The sequence below is a fragment of the Rhincodon typus genome, chromosome 17 (genome assembly GCF_021869965.1).
Source record: "Rhincodon typus isolate 14 chromosome 17, sRhiTyp1.1, whole genome shotgun sequence".
Taxonomy (NCBI): Eukaryota; Metazoa; Chordata; class Chondrichthyes; order Orectolobiformes; family Rhincodontidae; genus Rhincodon; species Rhincodon typus.
The window spans coordinates 57,678,863-57,704,603 of record NC_063348.1 but is presented as its reverse complement, the minus strand read 5'-3'; the positions used below and the strand labels follow the sequence as shown (position 1 = coordinate 57,704,603).

Here is a 25,741-nt window from a genome sequence, read left to right as displayed (position 1 = left end):
GCATATTCCACATCATAAACTGAAGATTTAGCGACAAAAAGCCATTTGACCCCCAACTTGCAACATGCATTTAATTACAAAGCATGCAAAAAAACCTGACCTTTCCCATCAGTTTTAGAAACCCACAACCTGCATTGTTCTTTCAATTTTCGACCAGCACCGCAAATCCGTGCTTCCAGTTACCATGTTTCTACCATTCCTTATTTACTCTATACCTTCTCCATTTTGAAGCAGTCACAACCAAATTTTCTTTTAATCTTCTCCAATCCAAGGAAAGCAGAGACAGCCTTCTCGATCTTCACTACTTGATATACCACACCCTCTGAATACTACACCAAATCCTACAATCCAAACAGGCACTGACCAAAAATGAACATGACACTAGTTGAGGTGTAACCATCAACAGGTCCAAGTGCCAAAGCAGCCTGTTTAGCCCAGCTAGTCTGCTCTAGCATTCAACGAGATCATAGCTGATCTAATGATCCACTTTCCTGTCTTTTCCCCAAAACCCTTGATTCTCTTATTGAAGTATTTTCAAGGCTGAGAAAGATTGATTTTTAATAACAGCCTTAATATATATTTATTCCAGATATTTATCCAATGCAAATTTAACCATCTGCCATGTTGGTATTCAAACCCAAATCACCAGAGCATTAGCTGGGAGTTCTAGATTACTAGTTCTGTGACATTACCTCGACACCACTGCGTCCCACTAAATTACCGAGCATACTAAAGACACCTCCATTTGACACCAATTCTACCGTCCTCCGTTCTGTATCTGTCCTTGACCATATTAAATGGACTTGCACCCACTGGGAGATTCCACAAAGCCATAAAGGAATTTAATATCAAAGACATCTAAAAATGCTTACCTTTTTCATTTTATACCAATCTGTGCAGCTTGAGGATTTTTGTGCAGCATTCTAAGCAGATACCATTGTGTGAAAGCATGCCTAGATATCTTTCCCTGTAAGCCTAGTCACTACATCAAAGCCACTTCATAATTAAACACTTTACAACCACATTTAGAAAAAAATAGTTCTTTATTTCACATCATAAAAATAACTCATTCTGCCACTGGCCAAGCTTCAGAAACAATTGAGTGGCATCACATTTAATAAAGTATCTTTCAGATAGAAACTAACAAACAGGTTCTGGGATAGTGCAAAATATATAGATTGTTGATTTCAGAGTAACTAACCAGCTTCAGTGTTTAAGATACAAATTTTAAAAAAGTGAGCACCTGAAAAACTAGACCTGTAAAATAGTGAGGTACACAATAAAAATGTGGACAGTTTTAATTCAGTTTTAGGTGACTATTTAGGTTTATAAATATACCACAATTTTTACCCATCTTGCAGCAAACATCTGGAAAAGGAACTGTCAGTATTAAAAGTCAGTGAAAAAAGTTAAACTTTAAAAAGCAATCCCAGTTAAATAGCATTTATATACAAAGCATGTGGTACTTTACAAAGAAATTTCTGGTCCATTAGTGCTACTGGCATCTTAAGTTATTTCCCTTTTGTGCATCTTAAAAATAATTGCAGACAGTCAGAATGGGCCCATTTGAGGCACCCTCATTGCAAGACCTGGATGAGGAGTCACATGTCTCTAAAGCATTTGGATACAATCCTTGTAACTAAATGGGCCCTCTCGGTAGATGAAGGTGTGGATGCTGTCGCAGTCTCTCCAACAAATCATCTTCAGTTGGTTCCTCTAGATCATCTCTAAAATTCAGGGAAGAACAGAATTAGACCGGAGATATATCTTTGCTAAAGAACACAAGTGCCTCGAATGTAGAAATTCTCAATGGGGATGGATCTCATTTCATCTGTTTTGCGCAAAACAAGTGAAAAGGTGGTTTGGAAAAGTAAAGTAATAATCAAACGAGACAAAATAACCAAAGGTGAAGAATCAGGGTCATAAACCAAAATTAGTTATCTGTACAACTTTTATTTACACAAATGCAGAATATCTTACACGTAACGCCAAAATCAATTTTAATTTAAATGGATGGTGCTGATTCAAAGCTGAATGCCAAGACCCTTCAGGTACAGGTTTCTCCAGGACCCACATGGTCTAGTGAGACTGAGGACAGCCATCTTCTGGTTTAACTGAAAGGGTCACTTGTGGTAAAGAAGATGTAGAGATGCAAATAAACTATAAGTATTTACAAAGTAAACCACATATTGTAACATCAAATGCTGTCAGGAAGATCTGGTCTTCGGTCTGAATCCTCCAAGACTCAGCTATTCTGCTCACCCGTTTTCATGATTTGAATGGGCAGTGCTATGGCACTCCGTATTAATGCTTTCAAGCCCACATATAAATGCACATGTGCATGCATAGGGGCTTCCACTGAAGTACAAAAACACAAAATTGCACAGTCAGGTAAGGAAAGAAGCCTCATTTCCCCCACCAGTATTGAAGGATACAGATGAAACAAGTAATTTAGCTGAAAAGTCTAACATTATCCCCCAACCCAAAAAAAAAGGATCCATCATCCCCAAAAAAGGACTCCTGGCTGACCATCCCAGTTACATCTGTTCAACTACATCATTCAATATTCCATTGTGGCTGTAGGTTTGTGATGAAATAAAAAAGTGAAAACTTTCAGTAAAAATTCAGAATTTTGAGGAACTTCACCCTGAGCTACGTTAGGTAATCAAGCAAGTTTGAGGTGGTCAGACACTGGAGTTACACGTCACATTAGCCTACCAAAACACACTTTTTAGAAACAAACATTTAAATCTAATTGCCACTTTCATGTTTACAGGCTGTTCCAAATGCTTTAATGCCAGTGAAGTACCAATGAAGCCAAATTATTGCAGTAAATGTAAGAAATGGTGCGTGCAGCAAGCTCCCATTACAGGCAATACGATGATGGATGGATAGTGAGATGTGTACAAAGGGATAAATATTGGCCATACTTATTGTCCTTTTAACCAAGATACTCTTGTGTTGAGCAGATTCAGACCCAAAATCTCAGTCATCTGACTGACTATCACCAATTAAGCATGTTGCTTTAGCTTTAATCAAAGAGTATTTTTTGACCTAGATACAGCTTCTTTCCAGAAGGATTCTTAAAAAAAGGATTTGTCTGGATCAGAAATGCTATATCACTACAGATAATATTCTGGACCCAGGTTTGAATCCTGCCATGGCAGAGGGTGGAATTTGAATTCAATAAAAATATCTGGGATGAAGGATCTAAATGATGACCATGAATCCATTGTTGAATATTGGAAAAACACCCATCTGACTTGCTCATGTCCTTTAGGGAAGGAAACTGCCATCCTTACCTGGTTTGGCCTGTGTGACTCCAGACCCACAACAATGTGATTGACTCTAAACTGCCCTTTGGGCAATTAGGGATGGGCAATAAATGCTGCCCAGCCAGTGACACCCTCATCCTATTAGTGATGAAAAAAAAAAAAATCAATACAAATGGCCAAATGTTGCCAATCATTGGATCTGCACACAGGCCAATGTCATATTGTCAAGAAACAGGCCGAGGGACCCATTTTTTTTGGAAACTATCAGTTGTTCACAGCAATTAGCAAAACGAGCAATGAAACTATTTTAAATACACATGGATAAGGTGAGTTTTAAGCATTCATTTAATCCTTAGTGGACCATGTCAAAGATTTGGTCTTTTTAAAAAGATAATTACATCAAATAAAAGAGCAAGTGATATCTGGAGTTTGAATAATGCACTCCAGTGACAATACTTATCTGTACAAGTCAGTGGATAAACACTCACCTGAACATATCCTGCACACTCATTTGATATTCTGACTCTTGATCAGAGAAGGATGGGTGGTAAGTCCGATCCCATTTATGAATAAAATTCTGCAATTATTTGAAAAAAAAAAATCACAAACCTGCAGCAATTTCTATGTGTCCACATTTAGCAGTACACAGGTACAATGAGGGTCAACGTGTTCGGCTAATTTCAGAGCTCTTCACTCAATTAACTGCAGGAGGGGAAAAGACACATCACAACATAACCAAATGCATGGAACTCTTTTCTGGTTTTCGTGGAACAGAAGGAGGGTTAAACGGGAATAAGAAAACCAGTACAGAAAGATGAATGATAACATGCCCAGAGGGTGAAGAGGACAGAGGCCGACTTGTGCAATTAAAAATCTTGGGCTACAATAACAAATGAAATTATTTTTCCCCCCTCTTTTTCCAAGACAAGTAGTCATTTCCACTCAAGGAGACAATTCACTTAATTGAAAATCTAGTGTTAAAAGTCAAACTGCTACAACAGGCACTTCATGAGCAATTAAAGAGTTTATGCAGACAACAGCTTTTTCGTGTTTTCATAGGAATTGGTAAAGCCTCTCCATACTTGCCTCAAGAATCAGAGCCACAAAGAGGTTAACCCAAATGACAGAGGACACCAGCCACCAAGCTACAAAATAAAGTTTGGACCACCTGCAAGATCAAAACACTGGCTTTAGAAATTAAACAGGACGCCATCCGTTATTAAACATGGCTTACAAAATGAAAATTCTTGAAAGGCAGCAATTTGTATACAAACAAAGAAAACATTCATATGAAAAAGCTAAGACAACAGACTAATTGGTACATTAGATTGCTTCACAGCAATCTGCTCTTGGCACAACTGGGAAAGATGAGGTATGTATATACAATTACACAAGTTATTGGACAAGGTCATATGACCCCTGCTAATACTCACTTCCCACGGAAGATTGTAATTTCTCTATATTTTTCTCCCCAGAATATTTAAACATTAGGCATCTCCATAAATCTTTTAAACACAAGTCCTCTTTAACACGATCGTCTCGGCAACTATAGTTACTAGTTTAAAAGACTATACAATCCAGTATCTCCTCTCCAGCACATGAACAGAAAATACTTCTAGATCACATCCACTTGTGTACAACTCTGAAGTTAACTCTGGTTATTAGTTTACAAGGACTTCGCTGCAGAACCTCCATAAATAAAAGTTACACAGCAACTTGCAAGAAAACTAAATGGCAATAACTTGTATAGGAGGTATAGCAAAGCAGTTCTGAAGAGTAGCATTTGACTCAAAACAGCAGAATTCCATTATAACAGTTCAATATACCACAAATTCAAAGCATGGAAAAAGTGTTTTACAAGAATGTTTCCAGAGATGAGGAACTTCAGTTATGAAGATAGACTGAGGTTGGAGCGGTTCTCCTGGATAGAAGGGAGCTAGGAGGAGATCTGATAGAGGTTTCCAAATCCTTTCCAAAAAAAAAACAAACAAACAGGGAGGGCACTGATTTACACAACATGCAAAGAGTGACACTCCTGAATGGTCTACTTGAACCATCAGCTCATCAGTTTTGGTTCAAATGCTAGTGCATCGAGCTAAACAAAGCCTTCTCTTATCTTTATTTCTGTAACCTCCAGACTTTAGTCTTAGATTTGTCACAGCCCATTCATCATTTCCCAAATTAATACATTTCTTGCCTCATTTGTATTAATTTGCCATATTTTTTCCAAATATTGGTGCTTAGTCATAATTGGAGGGAATAGTGATGAAAAACAGAAATGGCAGAAGAAACAAAACATTTCATTGTGTCTTCACGAAAGAGGACAAATCACTTTCTGAAAACCTTAGGGAACCAGGGCTCTATTGAATGGGAGGAATAGATTACATGCAGTAGTATTAGTGGAAAAAACTAAACAAGTTTAGGGGTTGAAAGCCGAGTCTGATAATCTGCAACCCAAAGTACGAAAGAAAGCAGCCCTGGGAAACAGCACATACATTGCTGGTCATCTTCCAAAATTCTAAAGACTCCAGAGAAGTTGGTACAAATTGGGGGGTGGCAAACATAACGCCATTATTTGAGAGGAAAACAAACAGAACAGTCAGCCTAACTGGTTGAAAGTGGAGTTGCAGACAGACAGGATATAGCAAATGCAGCATTTGGTACACTTGCCTTTATTTGACAGTGCATGGCATACAAGAGTTAGGATGTCATGTTGCAACCGTACAGGACATTGATTAGGCCACTTTTGGCATACTGAGTTCAATTCTGGTCTCCCTGCTGTAGAAAAGATTGTGAAACTAGAGAGGGTGCAGAAGAGCTTTACAAAAGATGTTGCCAAGGTTGGAGGGTTTGAGTTATAGGAACAGGCTTGGGTTATTTTCCCTGGAGTATCAGAGGGTGAGGGGTGACCTTATAGAGGCTCAAAATTGTGAGGGGCATGAACAGGGCAAATAGCCAGGTTCTTTTTCTAAGGATAGGAGTGCAAAACTAAACGACATAGGTTGAAGTGGAGGGAAAAATTTTAAAAGGCACAAGGGGCAACTCTTTCACACAGAGGGTGGTGAACATATGGAATGAGCTGGTATAACTACAGCATTTAAAAAGGCATCTCGATGGGTACATAATAGAAGGGTTGAGGGGGATATGGGCCAAATACTGGCAAATAGGGCTGGATTAATTTAGGATATCTGGTCAGCATGGACAAATTGGACTGAAGGGTGTGTTTCAATGATTGACTAACAGTAGTAGTGGGGAAAAGTGCCAGGATCTAGGGCAAAAACATGCTAACCAAACACTTGGAAACATTAACAGGATTAGACGATGTCAGCATCATTTTATCAAAGGGCTATCATGCCTAACTAATCTTCTGGAGTTTAAGGATTAACTAGTAGAATTGATAAGGCAGAACCAGGAGACCAGTTGTATTTGGATCAAGGTTTTTGAAAAGCCTCCCCATTTTAAAATAATGTGGACAATATGAAAGCAACCAAGATTGGGGATAACATACTGGCATGGAAAGACAGTTGGTTGACAGACTGGAAACATTCCCAAGTTTTCTGGCCACAAAACTGGGAAAGATCGAGAAGATGATGCAAGGAGTTGGACAGGTGAACAAATACATGGCAGATACAGTACAACATGGATAAAATGTGAAATTGTATGCAAGTGGAATACAGACATTATTTAAATGATATGTTGGGAAATGTGATGTATGAAGGAACCTCTGACACCAGCCAATGAAAGTGAACAGGCAGGTACAGCAATTGGGAAGGCAAATGGTATACCAGCCTTCGCTGCAGCAAGATTTGAGCTCAGAAGTCAGGATATCTTACTTAAATTATACAGGGCCTTGGAGAGAGCACACCTAGGAGTATTCATGCAGTTTGGTCTCCCACCCCAAGAACGGATGTACTTCTTGCAGAGCAAGTGTGCAGCAGAGGTTCACTAGGTTGTTACTGTGAATGGCAGGACTGTCGAGGAGAGCCTGTATTCACTAGAGTTTACAAAAGTGACAGGAGATCAGTTTGAGATGTATTAAATTCTAACAAAGCCCACAATAGTAGATATTGGGAAGATATTTCCACTAGTTGGAGAGTCTAGAATTAGGGGTCACAGTCTCAGGATATGAAGTAGGCCATTTATGACCAAGATGAAGAAAGACATCTTCAGAGGGTGATCTTTTGCATGGTTTAGGTCTGAGTATATTCAAGAAAAATATTGATAAACTTAAAGATATTAAAAGCATCAAGGGATATCATGAGAAAGTGGGTACATGGAATATGATAAAAGTATCACCCATGATCATTTTGAATGGCAAAACAGTTTCAAAAAGGTCCTATGCCTGCTCTTAACTGGGGTTTCTAAATCTTAGATGGAAACTGCCCTCAATAACAGTGGCCATGAATCCACTGGTAAATTGTTGTAAGAGCATCTAGTTCACTAATGTCATTATCTGGTCTGGCTTAAATGCAACTTCAGGCCCACAGCAATTTAGCCCAGAGTATCCTCCAGTAAACCACTTAGCTCAAGTGCAATTAGGTGTGGGCAATAACTGCTGGTCTGGCCCTTTGCCCGTTTTTAAAGATGTATGCATCTTACAGGGCTTCTGTTTGATTCTAAAGAAGTTTGGTGGACTTCGTCAACTGCCACATCGAGCAACCTCAATCCACAGTCAACTGGAGTTTCCTTGCACAATTTAATCATGGAGGTTTGTTAATGCTTAGACTGTACACCAGATGGTGCTTCTACATAATGTAATGTTCTAGGTCTATAGAGAGCAATGAAATCAGTGATTGTCTTGTACACCCTCAGCATGAAGGGAGCAAAAGTATGAATAGTGCAGATAACCAGACAAGTTGTAATAACAATACACTAAAAGCAAAAAAGATTTAGCCCCTTCATCAGATGAAGTGAGGAGGAAGCACAGAACACAATTTTTAAGTAAAAGATCAAAGGGTCACATCACTGATGAGGGTGTATTAAACACTAAGATGCTGTTAAATCAGTTAGAAGGTTTTAATTGATTAATATGTATATGTAAATGTGAATTTTTTTTCAAATCACGGTCCTACGAGAACTAAAGGTTTTATCAGTGCAAAGAAAAAGTGACATTTTAGGTTAGACAATGCCTGTTAGGTGTGAGGCCTTGTTTAGAATCTGTTTGTGTTTTAGTTGAGTCAAACTGGTTGTATTTCTAAAGTAGGAATTTATAAAACACCACATTGACTGACTGTCTATAAGTTGTGGGCTTTTTGAACAAAAGAGAACGTATCTGCAAATACAATCTTAAACTGCAACAAGTTTTGTGGGGAAGAAATACACCAACTCAAAGTTGATGCTGTCCCTTTGCACCAGTTACCTTTGTTTCAAATATCAGACCCCAAAGTCAATTTCCAGGTAAACTTTGGATCATGTCATTACTGTTTCATTTAAAACAAAATCACAATATTGGTGGTGCCTCTCATGAATGTTTCAGTGGCTAACAATAAAAAGTCAAAAAATAAAAAGGATTCATTTTGCGCTGACTTGCCCAATATTACTTCCACCCGAGATAGAAACACTGAAAAAGACATTGTCAATGCTTTTCATTTTGCAATCACCAGGACATTTGCAATATGCAAGGGGGAAACAGTTGGCAAGTGAACTCAAAAGTAGGGATTGCCATAGAAAAGGCAATTAGGTGATGACTGACAGTTAACTGACAAAATTTAAAGCAAGCAGTTGACTGAAAACATGAATCAGCATGCACTTCGCAGTATAAAATGGAGCTCCCTTTCACATTGGTATGCTTGTGAATTGGTCCGAGAAGTCCAAGGTAAAGGTCTGCAGTTTTCATCAGCAATAAAAAAAGGCATGTCATACTTGAGAGATTATTTCTTGTCACAGGAAATCTAGACTAAAAGGGAACATAATATAAATGTTCAGTAAGGGATGATAAATGAAAACACTCCCCAGAGTCAAACATTTAGAACATTTTTCTGCTAAAGGAGGAGATAATAGGTAAACTAAAGACCAGAACTGTTAACTGTTGGCAACAAAGTTTACAATGGTGCAAAAAAAAAATGGGTAAATCGAGCATGGAGATATCTAACATCTCCAATACCTGCAAGGAACACGACTGTGGCAAATGGAGCCTAATGCAAAGCAACCTGAAGTTGTTCATCTTGAAAAGGAGAAAAGAACATTTAAATGGAGAGAAGGTGCAACACAAAACACTTCGGGGAACTTGTGCATGAAACAGATAGCTAGCACACTGGGGCAACAGGTAATCAGGAGGAGAAAGAAATTTTGGCCTTTATTTCAACGGTATTGGAGTATAAAAGGTAGGAAAAAAATCTTACTGCAACTGTACAAGGCACTGGTGAGACCACATTTGTTGTACTGTGAACAGTTTTGGCCCCTTTAAGGAAAGATATCATTTCATTGGATGCAGTTCAGAGAAAGTTCACTAGGATAATCCCTGGTACGGAGGGTTGTCTAATAATCAAAGGCTAAATAGGTTGGGACTCTACTCATTGGAATTTAGGAGAAAAGAGAGGTGATCTCATTGAAGCATGTGGAATTCAGAAGAGATTTGACAGGAAAATGCTGACAGGATGGATGTTTCCTCTCACAGTACAGTCCAGGACCAGAGGATAATGTCATAATTAAGGGACACTAATTTAATACGAAGATGAAGAGGAATTCCTTTTCCAACTGGAGTGGCTTTGGAACTCCTTGCCACGGAGCTCTAGGGGCAGAGTGCTGCAGTACATTCAAGGCCAAGATTGATCAAGAATTTCTGTTGGGATATCAAGGGTTATGGGGAAAACAGAGCAAAGTGGATGTGAGGAATGTCAGCCACAATTGTATTGAGTGGACAAATGGCCTTCTCCTGGTCCTATTTTGGATGGTTTCAGTGCTTTTCTGTAAAGCAGAAAAATAATAAAAAGCGGGGTTGTGAAACTAGTAGGGTTAACAAAATAAGTTTTCCATTTCTTCAAATCCAACTGTAGCTCAGTAGAAGCACTATTTTGATAAAAACATTTTCCGTCACAAACCAACTGAACATCAAAGTTTACTCACGGACTTGCATATCTTGAGAAGACATCCAGAAAAACCTGCCAGTTGTTTACCACCATTAGATCCCACAGAGTGACCAAAGCAGCCTACCATAAAGAAACAATTTTTGTTAAGTCTCCCCAGCCATTCACAGCCTAGGAGGTGGAAATTAGCACATATCAAAAAGGGCAAAAAACCATTTTGGCTGGACTTTATTCTTCTCTCAGCCTCACGGCTGCTGTGCAAATTATACTCTGCAAGCATGTTTTAGTTATTTCTGGATCACTTTCCAGTATAGAATTCAGCAACTTACAGCAAAGTCATTAAAGTTGTTGGGCCAATAACCCAGCTGTTCATAGGTACCACACTGTTGTGTCATATTCTCAGATGAAATGCTTGCATTCAGACTGTAAAAGCAAAAGTACAAATACCAACAGTTTCAATTTATGAAAATAGTACAGGTTTTGCTGCCAGTCCAACGCCAGATATGTAGGCTGTATACCACAAGGAACCAGCAGACCAACACAAACAACTTGGCATTTGACTGTCCAATGGCCAACTGTGCATGCAAATCTCAATGCAGTGCTCAATCTTGAATGTGATGCTGCTCTAGACCAACATTTACTCAATAAACCTGACTGTGCCCTATATGTTTAAGGTGGAGGTACACATACTTCGTAGTATTAAAGGGATCAAAGGATATGGGAAGAAAGTAGGAATAGGGGGCTGAATTGGATGATCATACTGAATGGCAAAACAGAGTTAAAGAGATAATGCCTACTCCTGATCTAATGTTCTATATTGCTACGAATAACAATTCCACAAAACCAAAATTTATGGACTCAGTTAGGCTTGCAGTGAGAGATTCGTTTGTAAGTGCTAGAAGCCACAATTCTTATACTATCCTGTGCAGACAAAACAAATGTCCACAAATTGTGCCCTTTCCTCAGTGGAAAGTTACAAGGACAACCAATCTGTTCAAAAATCGCATGGTAACATGCTGACCAGTATTTACCTGGTTTGAATTTAACCAGCAAACCAAGATAGTCAACAGTTCCTGCTGCATAGCATGTCAAAGTCCAAGTAATCTGCACCCTTTAATGCTGTATGAAGTAGTTGTTTCCTTGTGTTTCAGTCCTGATTAATGCAAGACTAAAAGTTGACTGCATGCTCCTTTTCAGCAATCTCTAAATCCATGATAACTAGACACTATGCTGAATTGGTGTCACACAGCACAAAAACATATCCTTTAGCCCAACAAGTCCCCAAACTAAACTTGTCCCACTTGCCTGTTCCTGGCCCATATCCCTCTAAACCTTTCCTATTCATGTACTTGTCCAAATATCTTAGAACGTCTAACTGTATCTGCACTCACCCACTTCCTCTGGCAGTTCATTCCACACACTAACCACTGTTTAAAAAGTTGCCCCTTAGTTCCCTTTGAAATCTTTCTCCTCACTTTAAAAATATACCCCCAGTTAGGAATTCCCCAAACCTAGGAAAAGACCTTTGCTATTCACCTGTGCCCCTATGATTTTATACATCTCTACAATGTCACGCCTCAACCTCCTACACTTCAGTAAAAAAAGTCCAAGCCTAACCAGCTTATTTTAAAAACAAACCTTCCATTCCTAGCAACATCCTGGGAAATCCTATGCCATCTCTCTATCAACAAAATGGAAGATGGAGATAAAAGGAGTCACTAATGCAGGTGGCAACAATTTTAGTTGTAAAGTCAGAATGCTTTTTACCCAAGTTCCAAAGAGTCATCATACTGGACTGCTAGAACATAGAAGAGTACAGCACAGTACAGGCCCTTCAGCCCACGATGTCGTGCTGACCTATTATCCTAAGATCAGTCTACCTTGCAAACCCTACATTTTACTGTCCTCCACGTGCCTATCCAAGAGTCACTTGTATGTCCCCTTGTATCTGACTTCACTGCCGGCAACGCCTTCCACACGCCCACCGTGTAAAGAATCTCTGTCTGACATCTCCCCTACACCTTCCTCTAATCACCTTAAAATTATGCGCCCTCGTAATAGTCATTTCCACCCTGGGAAAAAGGTCTCTGACTATCCACTATCTATGCCTCTCATCATCTTGTAAACCTGTATCAAGTCACCTCTCATCCTTCTTCACGCCAATGAAAAAAGCCCAAGTGCTCTCAACCTTTCCTCATAAGACCTGCCCTCCAGTCCAGGCAAAATGTTAACTGTTTTTCTGTAAAGATGCTGCCAAGCCTGCTAAGTCTCATTACCATTTTGTTTTAGATTTTCAGAGTCCACAGTAGCTTACTTTATGTAAAAGCCAACAATTTTTTGTAAGTCTTAAGGAGGTACAAGTCTGCCCAAGCTAGACTTGCATTTTAGGAGATGCTACTCAGTTTCTCCAGTGTCTGATATTTCTTAAATCAAGGTTAAAAAGCTAACTGCATCCTGAATGTTTTTTCCCCCTTGATACGGAAGGAGACATTTACAAAACAAAACAAAGAAATGTTTAGCTACACAGAGTGCTCAGTGCTCAAAGGTTTAACCACTCCCAGAGTGTACACTCACGCCATGGTTCAACATAATAGCAGAGCCAATTTGCCAGAGATATTCCAGGTGAGTGTTTTCTTGGTCAATGTTAGATTACCTGCAGCAACAGCTAGGACATTACAATAAGCCTCTACCATTCTGCAGAAGTGTGCAATAATTGAGGGTCTCCACTTCTGATCGTTATCTAAAACATCAGGTGTAAGTACATGTGGATAACCATTGAATGAAGCTAGGGTCAAGCTCAGCAGTGAAGTACCCAGTGATCAAATTGCCACCCAAAGGGTCACTGCACACAAGTACATAAATGGCCACGTGAATGATCAGACTGCAGTGTCAAAACTAAACATTTAACAATTATCATTTGAAATGATAATTTAGTACATTTTTAAAGTATCAAACTCCATCCACTCCAGTAATTTAAAAACAAAGGAAAATGGTTAGACCATTGGTTTCACAAGAGACACATTGCTCTTAACATTAACTAGACCTACCGAGTTTCTCCAGCATTTTGTTAAATTGGCAATGGTAAGAGGTCACCTACTTTGAGAAAATAAACAAATGGAAGTTGATCTGCTAAATTGCCAATGGATGGTTGGGGTTGCGCCAGGGGTTTGGCGGAGGCAAGGGGGGGGGGCCGGTGGTGGAAATCAGATGCTGCACATTTTTAGAGATAGTAGGAACTGCAGATGCTGAAGAATCTGACATTTATAAAAAAAAAAAACACGCGTAGAGCTGGATGAACATGCCAGGCCAAGCAGCATCCGAGGAGCAGGAAGGCTGACGTTTCGGGCCCCGAAACGTCAGCCTTCCTGCTCGGCCTGCTGTGTGCATCTATTTGCGCATTTTCAGCTGTGCAAAACAACTTTGCTAACACTGGGAGATACACTTTGAGATGGAGTGGTACTTAGTATATTGGAGTTGAAGGTAATTTTGCCAGACAGCCCTCTGACAGTAACTAATGGCAACTTAATCAGAGATGCAAGTACAGGAGCCAGAGACTTCCACAGCCTGCAAGGTGAATATATTTCTTGCACCCCATGCAGAGGAAAAGGAAGAGAAACTGAGGCAGCTTATCAAAGAGTTTGTCTTGTCTGACCTAACCATGACCGAGAAGCTAGACCTTTGAAGGGGTTTAGTTTAAGTTGGACAGGTAGATTAGAAATCCACTCTTCTGGTTCTTGTGCTAAACTTAAGCATGTTACAATAAAAAAGGTAATTTTCTGCTGTGGCAAAAACCTGGAGTGAATTGTTTTTGTCTTGAATAGCAAGCAGACAAGTTGGGTCACCTCAATGATTTCAGACATTTCATACATTTTTGTGATGCCTTGTGGCAAGTGAAGCGCGATTACTAGTGCTCTCTTCCCACAGAGGTCATGACAACATCCAGATTGAAACTTGCCTTGCATTTGTTGCATTCTGGGGAGCTGGGATTTTGTCTTTAAAAAACACAACACCAGCAATTGCAAAAACATAGTATGCCACCTGGAACAGAAGGAAGGAAACAGTAGAGTAAGCAATTAGCCACAGATGGTCACTGCACTAACTATTTTGCTAGAATTAACATTTTCCATTATCAAAAGATTCATTCCACTTGTGACAATCTATGCAAGGCATTTTTTGTCAGTCAGTATAAAACTTCCATTCCCACCGAGGACATGACAGACAAAAATGGAAGACAGAGTAATTTCAGAATTTGTTTTGGAGTCAGGAGACATTACCTGACCTTTAAAATCAAGTACAGTGGCAATACTAATTCTTTGCAGGAGTAACAAAAGGATAAAGACAAACCAGATGTAATTTGCATTTTCAAGAGTGTACAATAAAAACAAAAACAATAAAGGTACTGCATGCAAGTAGTAAAGCTTCTTAAAAAGGTAAGAGTCCATGGCAGTGGGAGTCATGTATTAGCAATAGGGAATTGGATAGCTAATGGAAGACAGGATTGGTACAAGGGCAGGATTTTTAGGATGTCAACCTGAAACCAGTAGTGTTTCACAGGGACTAGTGCTGGGGCCTCAGTTCTTTATAGTATGTACATTAAATGAATTAGATGAGGAAAGTCTTAAAAAAAATCACCAAGTTTGTGGATGACAAACAGGTGAGAAGGCAAGTAGCAGAGATGACAGAGTCTACACAAGGATATAGACAGGTTAAGTGGTCAAAAGCCTTGCAGCTGGACCATATATGAGAAAAATGCACTCTGGCAGGAACAATGGAAGAGCTGAATATTATTTGAATAGAAAATGACTGCAGAAAGCTAGAGGTGGACTTGGGGTCCTCATGTATGATCCTCCAAGTTTGGCAGGCAATACGGAAGGCAAATGGCATTTTGGCCTTTATTTCTGAAAGGAATGAAGTGTAAAAGTATGGAAGTGTGGTGAAAGTTATACAAGGCACTAGTCAGTACACACCTAGGATACTGAGCAGTTTTCAGTCTCATTTAGGGAAACATACTGGCATTGGAGTCAGTCCAGAGAAAATTCACTAGGTTGATCCAGAGGAGATGGTTGGGCCTGTCTTTATTGGAATTTAGAAAAATGAAAGGTGACTTTATTGCAACATAAAAGATTCTTAGGGGACTTTACGGGGTAAATGTGGAGACATTATTTTCCCTTGTGGGAGAGTCTAAGAAGAGAGTAAAGGGCCAAACATTTAAGATTGAGGGGAATTTCTTCTGAGAGGGTCATGAAACAGTGGAATTCTTCTCTGCAGAGGACTAATGTGGCTGGGTCATCAAGTACATTCGAGGCCAAGATGGACAGGTTTTTAAAATCAGTAAATGAAAGAAGAGTCATGGAAATTGTGGATTGAGCATTCAGATCAGCCAGAATCTCTATTATTGAATGACACAGCAGACTCAATGAGCCAAACAGCCTATTTCTGCTGCTACATCTTGACCTACACATCAGGTCAAATAACAGATAACACAATGACAATATCATTTAATCTCTAAGGTCTAGGAAAGTGTATCAATGCAGTCCATTAGAGGTGGTGAGAATAACAAAAACCCAAGAGGCAAATCACGAGTGAAGTGGTCAAAGACTGGACCAGCGTTATCTAAACTAAAACAAAACATTATAAATGAACCTTGTTTTTGAAAATAAGCTAAGCTAGAAAGGAAAAGGGGCTTTAAACACCTGGGAAGATATTCAAAGAGGACTCCTTTAGCTCTAATCTACAAGAGCCTGGAGTCCAATCTAGAGCCAGAAATTGTCTTCCATCTCAATAATAAACTTAATTCATGCCACAAACCGAACTAAGCTTGATTAGGATTCAAGCTCAAACGAAAGGGAGGCACAAGGTAAAATAAAAGACTGATTACTTGCTCACATTGGATTTTCTTGCAGACATTAGCCCAATGAATAGCAACATTAATTAAAAGAAAATTAAAGAGACAATTGTTCAACTTACCACAAGAATTCCAGCAAAAGCTCGCAAATTCTTGATCAGATCAAACAGACTATTGGCAACCAAGGACGTTAACTGAAAAATGCAAAACAGGAAGTGTTAATTGCAGCACACATTGATGCAAAGGCAACAGTCAGCTTTGTACAAGCTCCTCAGGCTTCACATCCTGAAAAATATACAACAAGTCATCAGGAACCAACCTCAGCAATTAATTCCCAAGGATTCTGACGCTGCAGAACTGATTTTTTTTTTTTTTTCCAGTACATGCGAACTGCAGCAGGACAATTACAACATTTTCAGTTGAATACAGGCTACAACTCCAGACAGCGTATTCACCACAAATGTTTCCTGTTGCAAACTTAAAATGTTCTGGAATCTGAAGAAAATTTAGTGCCATTGCAAGTTAATTTTCATGGCAAACTTTACCATTAGCTACAGCAGTGAGCAACACCTGTCCTGGCACATCGTTGGAGGAAGTCCATGTCACCAGAATTTGTTCTTATCAATATAATCTGCTTCAGTAAGGGAGACAAGAGCTATTCCACTGCAAAGGGAAGGCTGTTTATGATCATAATCACACAAGCTTTGCAGAATGTGACAACAGTGGGGAGCTGGAGGAACGCAGCAGACCTTCTAAAAAAGGGTCCTGACCCAAAATGTCAACTTTCCTGCTCCTCTGATGCTGCCTGGCCTGCTATGTTCCTTCAGCTACACCCTTATCTGACCCCAGCATCTGCAGCTCTTACTATCTAAGCCTTGTAGAATGCATTTTTTGGGAAGTGAGGAAACTGCAGAAAAATGTTACAGCTTTTCTGCCACCCCTGCAAGTCATATGGAGACTGCTTGCTCCAAAGCCATGAGTTTGTGTTGTATTTTGTCACATGGTCAGTATACCTTTAAATGATATGCTTATTATATCACCACTGTATCAAAACATTTAACTAGAGTCCTTCAGGGATTCACACTCACTACTTCCTGGGTAATCACCTGAAGCATGCTGCCCAACTCTAACTGAACGTTTGTCACAGAATCATGGAATCCCTACGTGTGGAAGTAGGCTATTCAGCCCATCGAGTTCACACTGCCCCTCCAAACAGTACTCCACACAGACCCACCCCCCCCACCACCCTATCTCTAACCCTGCATTTCCCATGGCTCATCCGCTTAGCCTACACATCCCTGGACACTACAGGCCAATTCAGCATGGCCAGTCTGCCTAACCTGCACTTGTGGACTGTAGGACGAAACCAGAGTACCCAGTGGAAACCCACAGACTTGGAGAACGTGCAAACTCCACACAGACAGTCACCAGAGGGTGGAATAAAACAGGTCTCTGCTGCTGTGAGGCAGCAGTGCTAACTGAGCCACCATGCCACCCAATTTGTGCTCAAGTTAACTGTAACAAACATGTGTTGGATTCTTAGATACCATGATAGCCATACCCAGTTTCTTATCACACCATGGAAAAGAGGAGCATTGCCGAATCAGGGTAGAAACAGCCTAGAGGCAAAAACCCAGTTTACATAGCCAATGAACTAACTGGGTGCTCCAAACTGGAGTTTCTAATTTGAGTTTCGACTTCAACATTTAACAGTACTGCACCCACCCTTTAAACTTTTTACTTCAGACAGTTAGTGCAACTTACCCTCCCACCAGCAGAAAGGTCATAAAGTTAGATTATTTAATAGAACTAAAAAAATTTCACTGAAGCATGCATAGCAAACCAAATATGCATCTATTCAACTGGGAGCCAGAGAAATCATTCTTATAAAAAAGTTAAAGTGGTTTCATCATAATGTACACTAGCCAGAAATTTTTGAAAAAAAAAAAACATGCAAGAGTCACTGAAAGATATTTTGATCCAAATCACCTTAACACTGGAAATTAATCGGAGAAATCTGAAAACAATGAGCATATTTGCCAGCCGAACAGTTTCCCAAAGTGAAAGCAATCCATGTAACTCTGGATTCCTGTAGGAAAGGGCAGATAAGAAAAATTCCAGAAGTGGATTGAAGTTACTTCTGACAAAACAAAAAAACTTTGCTAACAGATACATGCACTAAGCATACTTGCACAAAGGATTCTTGGGAATCAAAGAAATCCAAAGTGCCACCTCATCCAAGACGCTTTTTTCTTTAAACTCAAAATCCACCCACAAAGCAAAACAGTTTGAACAAAGAGCAGGCAGAAAACAGAATTTAACCACCCTGCTCTCCAGTCTGTTCTCTAAAGGAAACATCAAAAAGGGAAGCTACCTTGATTTACAACAGTGTCCTTGGGGAAGAAACCAGTTAAAACATTAAAACTTTTTGTACCTTTTAATGTTAGGAAAGGACAATTTGCCAAAAAGTTTAGTGGAAATTTTACATCAAAAATACATTTCAAAACTAAGTCCCCATCATCAATAAGTCCAAAAATCGGTTTTGGGTTTCTTTTCCTCGCCCCAACCCCAATCACTTGAGTGGACAAATTTAAATGACCAACTGAAATGTCCAAAAGCATCTCATTTCAATAATCACAGCAGTAAATCCCTTGCATCAACCATGTCCAAACTGAAAATGTCACCCAAGTTTCAATTTAGTTTTTCTGTAGTATATTTTCTTTCAATGCTGCAGAAGAAACTAAAAGTATGTAGGTACTGGCAAAAAGTGAAAAGTGATTTCAGAAGTAAAAATTTGGTAGCACTAATTCTTGTGTTCTTAAAGCATTTTAAGTATTGCAAGAGTTTTATAAAAATCAACTTCAAGACACAACTACTTGCTAAAAGCATCAAATGAGACAATATAAAGGTGGTATAAGTGTCATATGGAAATGATTTCTCATATGAGAAGTGAAGTAAGAGGTACATTTTCACTCAGTCTCCTGGAGAATCCATCTGTCTACAAGGGCACTTAGTGCCCAGCATGTTATTCAAAAGTGGAAATTGTGGGTTGTGCACATTTTCTGGAATAGAATCACCCGATTTTTTTTTAAATTCGCGAAAGGATATCAAATTTGAGACAAGGTGAAATAATTAAAAATTAAAGAAACAACATACCATCCTGGATGAGGCAAGCCATACTGCACAAGAGAGGACAGTTGCAGAATCTAAAAACAATCAGAAAATCAAATTTCTTTTTACAAAACTCAATGATAACCATTCAATATAGCACGTTTTTAAAAAAAAAAGGGAGATAATCAAATGTCCCAGTTTGGGAAGTCACATCTGGCACCTTTGTTTTAATCCACCTGTCACAGACCTAGTCTGGTGTTTTCCTGGCTGAGTGTGTCTGTAAAGACACAATCGCCAAGGATGCTGGCCCCTTATCTTTAAGAACAGCTCCATCTCCTTGTAAATGAAGGCATTTTACAGTATACATCTGTACACAGACAACACTTCAGAGCCATATTTAATAGCCTACTATCCCTCTGTCCACTTGACCACCAGACAGGCATCTTCCCCATGATGTAACTGGCCACAAGAATAATTATTATCTCAGTTCCAAATAGCAAACTTAAATTTTGAAGTGCAAGATTTTTGTTTAATCCATCCACTCTACTGAAATTGAGAATGGGAAGACTAAAAGAACTAAGAGGAGATTTATAAAATCGGTAAAAGAATCAAGGCTTGAAGGGATAATTGGAAAATGAAGTTGAAGATCAGATCAGCTATGATCTCATTGAGTAGTTGGGCAAACTTGAATGGCCTACTTCTGCTTATGTCTTTTGGAGAGATCAGTGACCATTAAAAAAAATTAGATCCAGTAATGCAATGCAGCACAAACTTGTTAAATGACCCAACACTGCATCAGTCCTAAGTCTTCTTGTTTATAGTATATACAAAAACGAGCTGAAGGAAAATGTAGGTGATCTGATTAGTAAGTTTGCAGGTGACAAGAAGAGAGATAGAGTTGCTGACAGTGCTGATGATTGCGAAAGGATACAATAGGATATAGCTAGACTGGTGACTTGGGCACAGAAATGGCAGATGGAGCTTAATCCAGATAAATGAGGTGATGCATTTTGGAGGATCAAATTTAGGTGTGAATTATACTGCAAGTGGCAGAACCCTTAGGAACATTAACATACAGATGGGTCCAGGCATGTAGGTCCCCAGTTCCCCAAAAGTGGCAACACTGGTAGCCAAGGTGATTAAGGCATCATATGGCATGCTTGCCTTCATTGGCCAGGGCATGGAGTACCAGAGTTGGCAAACCATGTTGTAGCTATATAAAACACCCTTGTTAGGCCACATCTGGAGTTGTGCGCGCAGGTTTGGTCACCACATTACCAGAAGGACGTGGAAGCTTTGGAGAGTGTGCACAGAAGGTTCACCAGGATGTTGCCTGGTCTCCAGGCATTGGCCATGAGGAAAGGTTAAAAAGACTAGGATTGTTTTCACTGGGAAAAAAAGCAGCTGAGGGGAGACCAGAGAGGTCCATTAAATTATGAGACATAGATAAAGGTGGATAGCCAGAGGCTTTTCCCCAGGGTTGAAGTTTCAGGTTCAAGGTAGGGGTGGGGGCGGGGGGGGGGGAGGGGGGTAGAAGAGAGAAGTTTAAGGGAGACGTACAAGGAAGTTTCTCACAGGGTTGTACGAGCCTGGAATGCACTACCAGAAGAGGTGGAGGAAGTAGCCACGTTAGCAACATTTAAGAGGCGTCTGGATGGTTACATGAATAGGGAGAGAATAGAAGGATACGTACCAAATAAAGGGCCGGAGGTTTGTTTTTTAGTTTAGTTAGGGCATGATGATCGGCACAGGCTTGGAGGGCCGAAGGGTCTGTTCCTTTGCTGTACTACTCTTGTTCTTTGCTCATTAGCAAAGACAGATTTTCCTGTATATTCAAACTCAACTTTCATGTTCAGCAAATTGATTTGACAATTTATTGTATTTATCCACAAGGGAAAAGAAAATTCAGAAAAACATCTTGACCAAACTTGTGCAATTTTAGACACCCCAATTAGTTAAAAGATAAATTGCTTCCCATCAACTTAATTTGTTAAAACAAACAAAGAAAAAAGTTTGATTCAATATCCATTGACAGTCAGAACAGCAATAAGGCATGACCTCATTGCAAATATTATAGACAATTGTTAAAAATCATCACACCTACCAGCAGTATTATAGTCAGAAGCCCATCAAATAGGTTGCTTTTGTATGAGCAATAACCTTTAATGCCCAAAGCAAAGATTTTCACTGCCATTTCCAAAAGATAGTACAGGACAAAGGATCCATTCACAACCTAAAATACCCAGTAAGAAAACAAAAATTATTTGCTCCTCGACAACGTTGCCAAAAAGGAAATGAAAATAGCTGCTTGACAAAAAACATTTCTTTGCAGCATTAAAAAAAACTACTTACACCTAAAAAGAATCCATCACGTTTAGAGATAGGTGTTTCTGCATCACGTACCAAAGCAACCTGTTAAAATAATTTAAGAAAACTAAATATGAACATTCTTCCCATCATCTTCCATTCTACACTTCTCCACCCACATCTTGAGATAAGAGGTTACCAAACCTCCTGCTTCTAATGTTGTTATAAAAACAAATAGTTGGAATGGTAGGAGAAAGTCACTGCAGGTATTGGAATCTGTACTAAAACAGAAAATTCTGGAAATCACAGCAGATCAGGCAGCATCCATGAAGACATCAAGCTAACACTGAGTCTAGATGACTCTTCAGAGCATGAGAAGCAGCAGCAGGGGAGAACCAAACACTACTTGATTTATGACTGACCCAGGTGATCGAGAGCCTATTTTGTAATTACACTTCTGACAACACTAGGAGAACAAAACTACAAAATAAATTCCTATGTAGTAACATTTCTCGTGGAATCTACCCATGATTTGCCAATGGAAACAAGAATAAAAAGTGAATGCACAATTTTCATTTTGCAATTTGACTCAAGTCCCAACAATCGCTCACACTTCAACGGTGTTGCACATGGTGAGTGAAAACCAGGAGAGACAAAAAACATCAAATATTTTGACTATAGGGATATTCAAGTTTAATGACTTACAGAAGTAGTATAGAAATCAATAAACCTACAAACTTTTAAAAAAAACACATTGGGAACTTCCAAAGTGCTTCCCATTCTACACTGACTGACAAAGATTGGCTAAACATCCCTCAAACAAGTTAAAAATAACTTAATTTGAGACAAATTCAGGATCACAGAACAATTTCTGTTTCACACAATTCTTTCATAGCAGATGGTACCAAATGGAGTTGAGGTTATCAGTGACTTTTGTTGGGCACCACAATTAACTATTTATCAAATTTTTCCAAAATCAATTCATTCAGACACATCAAGACACCTCTCAGGCATGTGGACTAGAAGGCCAGTGGTTGGAGAACTACCATTGCACCACAAGAACCACTTCAGATACCCAATATAATTTTACATTTATATCATGTCAATAAAAAAGTTGACTTACAAAAATGCAAATCAGATGCACTGCAACTATTAGGTTTCCAAAATAATCCACAAAGCGATGGCTGAGCAGAGTCTGAAGCTTTTGCAAGAACACAGATCGGTACGCTGGTTTTGGTGGATACTGAAAGGAAAAACCCATTTCTTGGTTGTGCATTTCTACCAGAACAAGTAGTTTTTGTTTCTAACTTAATTTCTTAAATTTTGTAACCCCAATTATAAAAACCTTACCATACAAGCAAATTTAAAGCACTTCAAACAAAATGACAATTTCATTACACTCAATACCCAGGTACTTCTGGAAGTCATTGAAGAGATGACGACATTAAATATCAGGGTAATTACAGTGCATCTTCCATGGAATTAGATTTGCATTTCTAGTCCAGGTACTGAAACCAGTTTTAAAAGTAAACATGCATCCAAAATCCAACTAAATTGCCTTTGTGGTCATACCTCTCTCACAGTCTCCTTGTGCAATTCGTCAAAGAGAGCTCTAAACTGTTCTGCTGTAACACAGTCATGAGTGAATGCCTTTACTTGCTGCAAAAAGCAAAAAAAAAGTGTTTTTAGATGAAGAAACATAGCACAAGGGCATAAGGTCCCAAAATGGTTAATACTAGGAAGTGCACTAAACACGGATCATCTTGATTTCACTTCGCACAGGCAAGAAAACAAGCTTGAACCTCAATGAATTATGACCCAAGATTGAGGCCTCCCTCAGCCTCCATAAAGTTGTCTATCATGCCAATGTAACTTAAACTAATCTTGCTTGAGAGCAACTAGGTACATTTCATTAGATCATCACACAACAAGCAGACCAAGATCCCAATCAGGAAGAGGACTGCAGCAGCAAAACTACCAGATAGATCTTGCATCACGATAAGCTGTGGTGAGGATTGATCTTCAATTAGTTCATTGAAAATGTGTTGCAAGAGACTTTAATGGAGAATTATTTTGAAATTCTATGCGCTGCTTAGGAAGAGTTGTTCAGGTTATGTTTGAAGGCATCTTCCCCCACACCATAAAGAAACTTACCACCCAGATACACATTTCCATTACTTGGCCGTCAGCAAGAGGTAATAATCTCCAAATACAAGTCAAAGGCTAAAATTTTGCCCCTTATAGCTTTCCTCTCAAGATCAACTTCGATGAGAGAAATGGAGTCAGATCTAGTTAAAACTAAAATACCATGGTTGCCAATGGAGTTTACTTTCAAGTTTCCTACATTCCAGTTGTGGAGTCTTGGGTATAAGATACCAGATAAACTGAGGATTAAACTTCAGGTACATTATTCAGGTGAATATTTAAATAATATTTCATAAATGTTTCTCTTCAAAGAGCCTTACATCATGATAACTCAAGATAAATAAAACTTGACACCAAGCCTCATAGGGAGATAGAGTAGACGACCAACCTAAGGGGCACATTAATGTGAAAAGAAAAAAAGAGATGATAGCACAGATGTTTAAGGAGCAAAGTGTGGAATTTGAGGCTTGAACAGCTGAAAACATACAATACTGAAAAGGCTAAAAACAGAGCTATGCAGATAGCGCAAAGTTGTCAAACTGCAAGTTTAAAAACATGAGGCATAAAGCCAAAGTTCAAGAACAAGAACAAGAATTCTAAAATACAACAATCAAGATGTTGTTTGACTTAGCAAGTATTGGGATGATGAGTACTCAGAACTTGCTCCAGATTTGGACAACATCTGTTGAATGAAGGGTAAGAGCCCAAAAAGATAACCAGGAGGAGCTCAATAGTCAAATCAGTGAGTAGCAATGGCACAAGCCAATCTTCACAAATGGATTGAGGTGGAGGCAAAGACAAAGTCAGATGTGAAAATAGTTAATCTTTGTGATAGCGTCAGTTAAGGATCAGACAAAACAACTGATTTACAAACAACTGGCTCAGGCCTAGACTAATGGCAAGAGGGATGATGTCAATGGCTAAGGAGCATCATCCTTGGCCCTTGCCTAAAGATATGAGTATTAGTAATACTTATACTAATTCATGGGTATTTAGAGTAAATTTTGGTTCATCTGATTACAATATCATAAAAGCAACAGCCAATTTGGAAACAGAGGCAGTTAGCATTGTCCACGTACATGTGGGAATAAAACGGAGTCATCCTTCATATCTCAGTTCTACAAAAAAAAATTATTCACCTTAATCATCTCTTGCTTGTGCGCTGAAGACATTTTCACTTTCTGCAGGACTTGCAGCACGGTGTTGGTGCTTACAGTCATTCTACTGATTTTAAAGAAAGGGACCATTTTAAAACCATTTAATTGTAGACATTAAGCATTCTGGTTTCCATCTCAGCACAAAAATAGAGTTTCCATCCCTCTTCATTCCATTGCAAAACTGTCCCCTTCCACATCAATGTCTCAATTTTAGTGCCAGCTGCCAGCCACCATCCAACTGTCCAGTCATTCATGTCTTGCATTAACTCCAGACTCAGCAATGGCACTGCATTGCTGACATCTAGCCCATTTTTCCACTCTCAAACATCTCATTTCAAATTATAGTATATCAAGTCAGATTTTCCCAACCTGTCAAGTAGTGCAATACTGTAGCTACCTTCAACCAAAATTGATGTCAAAATTATGGCACAAATTTAAGTGATTGGACAATGGGATACATTTCAAACATGTTGCCTTGTCAGCTCTTGAACAAATTCAAAACAGCCTCATAACGAAAGTATTCACGAATCTTACACAGAACCTCTTCTTCCAGCTTTGCTTGGACGCTCGCAGCAAAGCACCTCAAATGCTCCTCGAATTCCCAAGCATCTTCGAATTAACAATGCCTGAATTGAACTCTAAGAAAAACAAAAGGGGAAAATTACTTTGAATTACTACAAAGTCTCAAGAATAGAAAATTCTAGGGTAGAATCATTTATTTTCCCAATTTGGCTCCTTCACTCAATTTAAGAATGCACAAAAGATTAAGCTGAACTAACCTTCATTCTAGGTAGGAGCAAATTACTGCAAATTGAATCTGTACTGAAAACAAAAAAATGCTGGCGATCACAGCAGGTCAAGCAGCATCCGTCGAGA

At 39.1% G+C, this 25,741-nt stretch overlaps 1 protein-coding gene across 8 annotated transcripts in view; it reads right to left on the bottom strand.

Moving 5' to 3' along the window:
• Nucleotides 1–1,024: 1,024 nt before the first annotated feature.
• Nucleotides 1,025–25,741, bottom strand: part of tpcn2 (two pore segment channel 2) — a 46,693-nt gene continuing 21,976 nt past the window's right edge. For 2 of the 8 annotated variants that reach the window (XM_048607039.1, XM_048607045.1), the window contains 15 exons: nt 25,400–25,503; nt 24,848–24,932; nt 23,136–23,222; nt 22,687–22,806; nt 21,609–21,668; nt 21,361–21,489; nt 19,302–19,351; nt 18,135–18,234; nt 16,268–16,339; nt 14,256–14,338; nt 10,630–10,723; nt 10,341–10,423; nt 4,362–4,443; nt 3,764–3,852; nt 2,134–2,358 (listed from right to left, as the gene is read on the bottom strand). In XM_048607039.1, the coding sequence (XP_048462996.1) occupies nt 2,259–2,358; nt 3,764–3,852; nt 4,362–4,443; nt 10,341–10,423; nt 10,630–10,723; nt 14,256–14,338; nt 16,268–16,339; nt 18,135–18,234; nt 19,302–19,351; nt 21,361–21,489; nt 21,609–21,668; nt 22,687–22,806; nt 23,136–23,222; nt 24,848–24,932; nt 25,400–25,503 (1,338 nt within the window). In that variant the 3' untranslated portion in view covers nt 2,134–2,258. The other 6 variants (XM_048607041.1, XM_048607042.1, XM_048607043.1 and 3 more) reach the window with 6 other exon arrangements.